Source organism: Ursus maritimus, unplaced genomic scaffold, assembly GCF_017311325.1.
Source record: "Ursus maritimus isolate PB19 unplaced genomic scaffold, ASM1731132v1 scaffold_2, whole genome shotgun sequence".
In the NCBI taxonomy this organism is placed as follows: Eukaryota; Metazoa; Chordata; class Mammalia; order Carnivora; family Ursidae; genus Ursus; species Ursus maritimus.
Window position 1 is genome coordinate 2157847 of NW_024424452.1, and position 2929 is coordinate 2160775.

Below are 2929 nucleotides of genomic sequence, written 5' to 3' on the forward strand. Positions count from 1 at the left end.
ATACACGTACATGTGTGTACCTAGAAATTTGTTTTCCAGACGAATGTTTTAAGCCGGCATTAGCCGAAGGGGGCGTGGGGTCATTTTTCCATTCTTCCCACAAACGCAAGGCCCGTTCCTGTTTGGGGGTTCTCATCGCTGGCTTGACTTTCTAAATTAGGAGTCGGCCAAGTGCTGCCGTCTGCTGCGTTCTGATGCCCCTTGTGCTCTGCTCTGTTATTTGTGTGTCTTTCTCTGGCTTCCTCCCTCGTTCCCTCCCCCTGCTCTGCGAGGCTCCCCCTACCCACGGTGCACGCTTCTGGACAGAGATGAGAGCCCATCGTCCACCCGGAGTGTGGTAGCGTTTTGGGGTGCATGTGGTGGGGAGGGGGCATCGTCTCTGACGAGCACAGACGTGCCCATCCACGCCCCGATTCAGAAGGAAAACTCCAATCTGTGAACAGACTCTGTCCCGTTCTCCCGGCCCATCTGTCCTCCCCAGCGTCTCCTCTCCCCGCCCGGTCTGTTCCAGCCCTTAAAGCGCTCTTTGTTGCCCGGCCACATCGCCCTATTTATATCTTTCTGTGGTTGGCACGTGTGCCCGTGCCTCGCGTGTGCGGGGAAACCTCTGGGTCTGGCTGGGCGGCTCGGGGAGCAGGCTTCCATCCTCGGGCATGCACGGACCTGCCAGGAAGCCCTGGAGTTCGGACAAGGAGGTCTTGCGGGGCCCCAGGCATTGGGGTGCACTTGGCCATCACAAAGGGGCAGGAACAGCTGTCTTCGTTCTTGGGGGGTCTTCCCCAGGCACCCCCTTCCATCTGAGGGCAGGTGGGGTGGGGAAGCGGGTGCTGGGGCTCCATGGCCTCCCCTCCTGCTGCAGGGGGCCAGGGGCTGGAGCCGGAGCCAGGGGCCAGGCTGCTAGAGTAGGGGGAGATGCCGTCCTTCTGCCCCTGGCCGGGCGGGAGGGCCATGCAAGAGAGAACAGACCATGTGTGCTCAGCGGTGCCTGTCCCCCCTCCCCAGGTTGCCGCCAGGCCTGGACGTGTCCGTGCTGCCCGTTGCTGTTGCTGAGCAGACCCCACGCCGGGCAGGGCCAGGAGTCACGGCCCCCCCGCCCAGCGTCCATCGGAGGGGAGCCTTCAGCTGTTCCCGTCGGCCTGCAGGAAGGTTCCGGAAGAGCTGGTGGCCGTCCCCGGGGAGGTTCATGGGCAACAGCACGGGCTCCCCGGAGTGGCCAGGCCCGCCATGCTGCAGTGCAGGCCGGCCCAGGAGTTCAGCTTCGGCCCGCGGGCCCTGAAGGAGGCGCTGGTCTCCGCCGACCCGGCCCTGCAGCAGCTCTATGCGTCCACCTTCAGCCCCGCCGAGAGGCTTTTCCTGGCCGAGGCCTACAACCCCCAGAGGACCCTCTTCTGCACACTGGTCATCCGCACGGCCTTCGACTGGCTCCTCAGCCGCCCCGAGGCCCCTGAGGACTTCCAGACCTTCCATGCCTCCCTGCCGCCCCGGAGGCAGAGCCCTGCCCGCAAGCACATCTACCTGCAGCCCATAGGTACTGGGCCAGCGGGCCACCCACCCCGTGGGACCCGTAAGGGGGAGGGGGCGTCCTGGAGCTGCAGGGCCCTGCAGGGAACCCGGACCCTAAACCTGGGTACAAGGCAGGGAGTCTGTGCCCAGGCCCCAGGCAGGTCCTGCCGGGAATAGGGACAGTGCTGGTGGGGCGGGGCGTTGGGGTTGGGGGCAGGCAGGCCCCGCTGGGCTCAGGCTCTCCACCTCCCCCACCCCACCCCAACTCAGACTCCTGTCAGAACGCCCAGGGCTGTGGGGCATTTCAGGCATGTCACCTCCCACGGCACGCAGGTGTGGCCTTACCCAGGTGTGCCATCCCAGGCCCTGTGCTGGTGTCTTCCAGAGCCCGCGTCCCCTAGGGGGCTGAGGTTAGGACCAGCCTGTGTCACAGGTGCAAACAGGCGGGGAGAGTCACTTGAGAGCTGGGGATGGGTGGGGGTGGGGGGTGAGTGCTGGCTTGTTTGGCCCCGAGGCCGTGCTGGGGGGGTGGCTAGGCCCGTGAGGGACTCCGGGTTCTCCACGAGGCCTGCTGGCTGGGGGCTGGGGAGGAGAAGGGGCAGGCGGGCTGCGTGCTGAGGCCCAGCAGAGGGGACGTGGGGCAGGTGTGGCGCCTGGCTTTGCAGGGGAGGAACAGGCCTTTTTGTCGGAAAACCTGTGTGTCCGGCCAGCCCCGTGGGGCAGTGTCCCTCCAGCCCCAGGGACCAGAGGCCTGCAGGCAGTGCTCCTTCTCCATCGCCCTGCGGCCAGTCCTCCATCTCTGCCTAGAGAGGCTGCCTCCACCCAGCTCCCAAACCATGCACTCCGCTCCGGGTTCCCTGCTAGCGGCTCCCCCAGGGCTTCCCATGCTCTCGGGAGCAGATCACGGGCACCTCGTTAACCTGTGGTTTCGGTTCTGAGGTGGCCCAGGGCTCTGCATTTCTGACTGGCCAATCCCAGGCCCTCCTGGCCGCCACCCTCGGTCTGTGCCCCTCGGCCTTCCTAAAGTGCAGCCTGGTTGTGGCTCCCGCAGGGGCGCCTCACCCACGCCCAGCCTCGTCTGTACCCTCCCAGTGTCCCACTCTGCTCCTGCCCGGCCGGCTCTTGGCAGCATTGACCCCGAGGGGCCTCTCTGACCCGCCCGTGCTGCCCCCGGAGCCCCTCCTGGAGCTCCCCATCCTCCAGACTTGTGTCCCCTGCATCTTGCAGGGCCTCTCCTCCATTTTTCTCTTTTGTCCCTTTACAAATGTCCCTGTGTGCCCGACTCTGTGACGGCAGGTCCTCGTCAGGTTCGTTGACCCAGTGGGGGTGCTGGGTGGGGGCACGGGTGGGGGCACTGGGGTGCTGGGCACGGGCTGGTGGGGGCCAAGAGGCTGACGTCCTGTCCCCCCCCCCCCCCCCCCCCCCC

The 2929-nt window shown here is 66.2% G+C and overlaps 1 protein-coding gene across 3 annotated transcripts in view; it reads left to right on the forward strand.

Annotated features, from left to right (window-relative positions):
• The first annotated feature begins 1224 nt into the window (after positions 1–1224).
• Positions 1225–2929, forward strand: part of AMZ1 (archaelysin family metallopeptidase 1) — a 9476-nt gene continuing 7771 nt past the window's right edge. For all 3 annotated transcript variants that reach the window (XM_040634708.1, XM_040634709.1, XM_040634710.1), the window contains exon 1: positions 1225–1528. In XM_040634708.1, coding sequence (XP_040490642.1) covers positions 1225–1528 — 304 coding nt within the window. The remainder of the gene's footprint in view (positions 1529–2929) is intronic.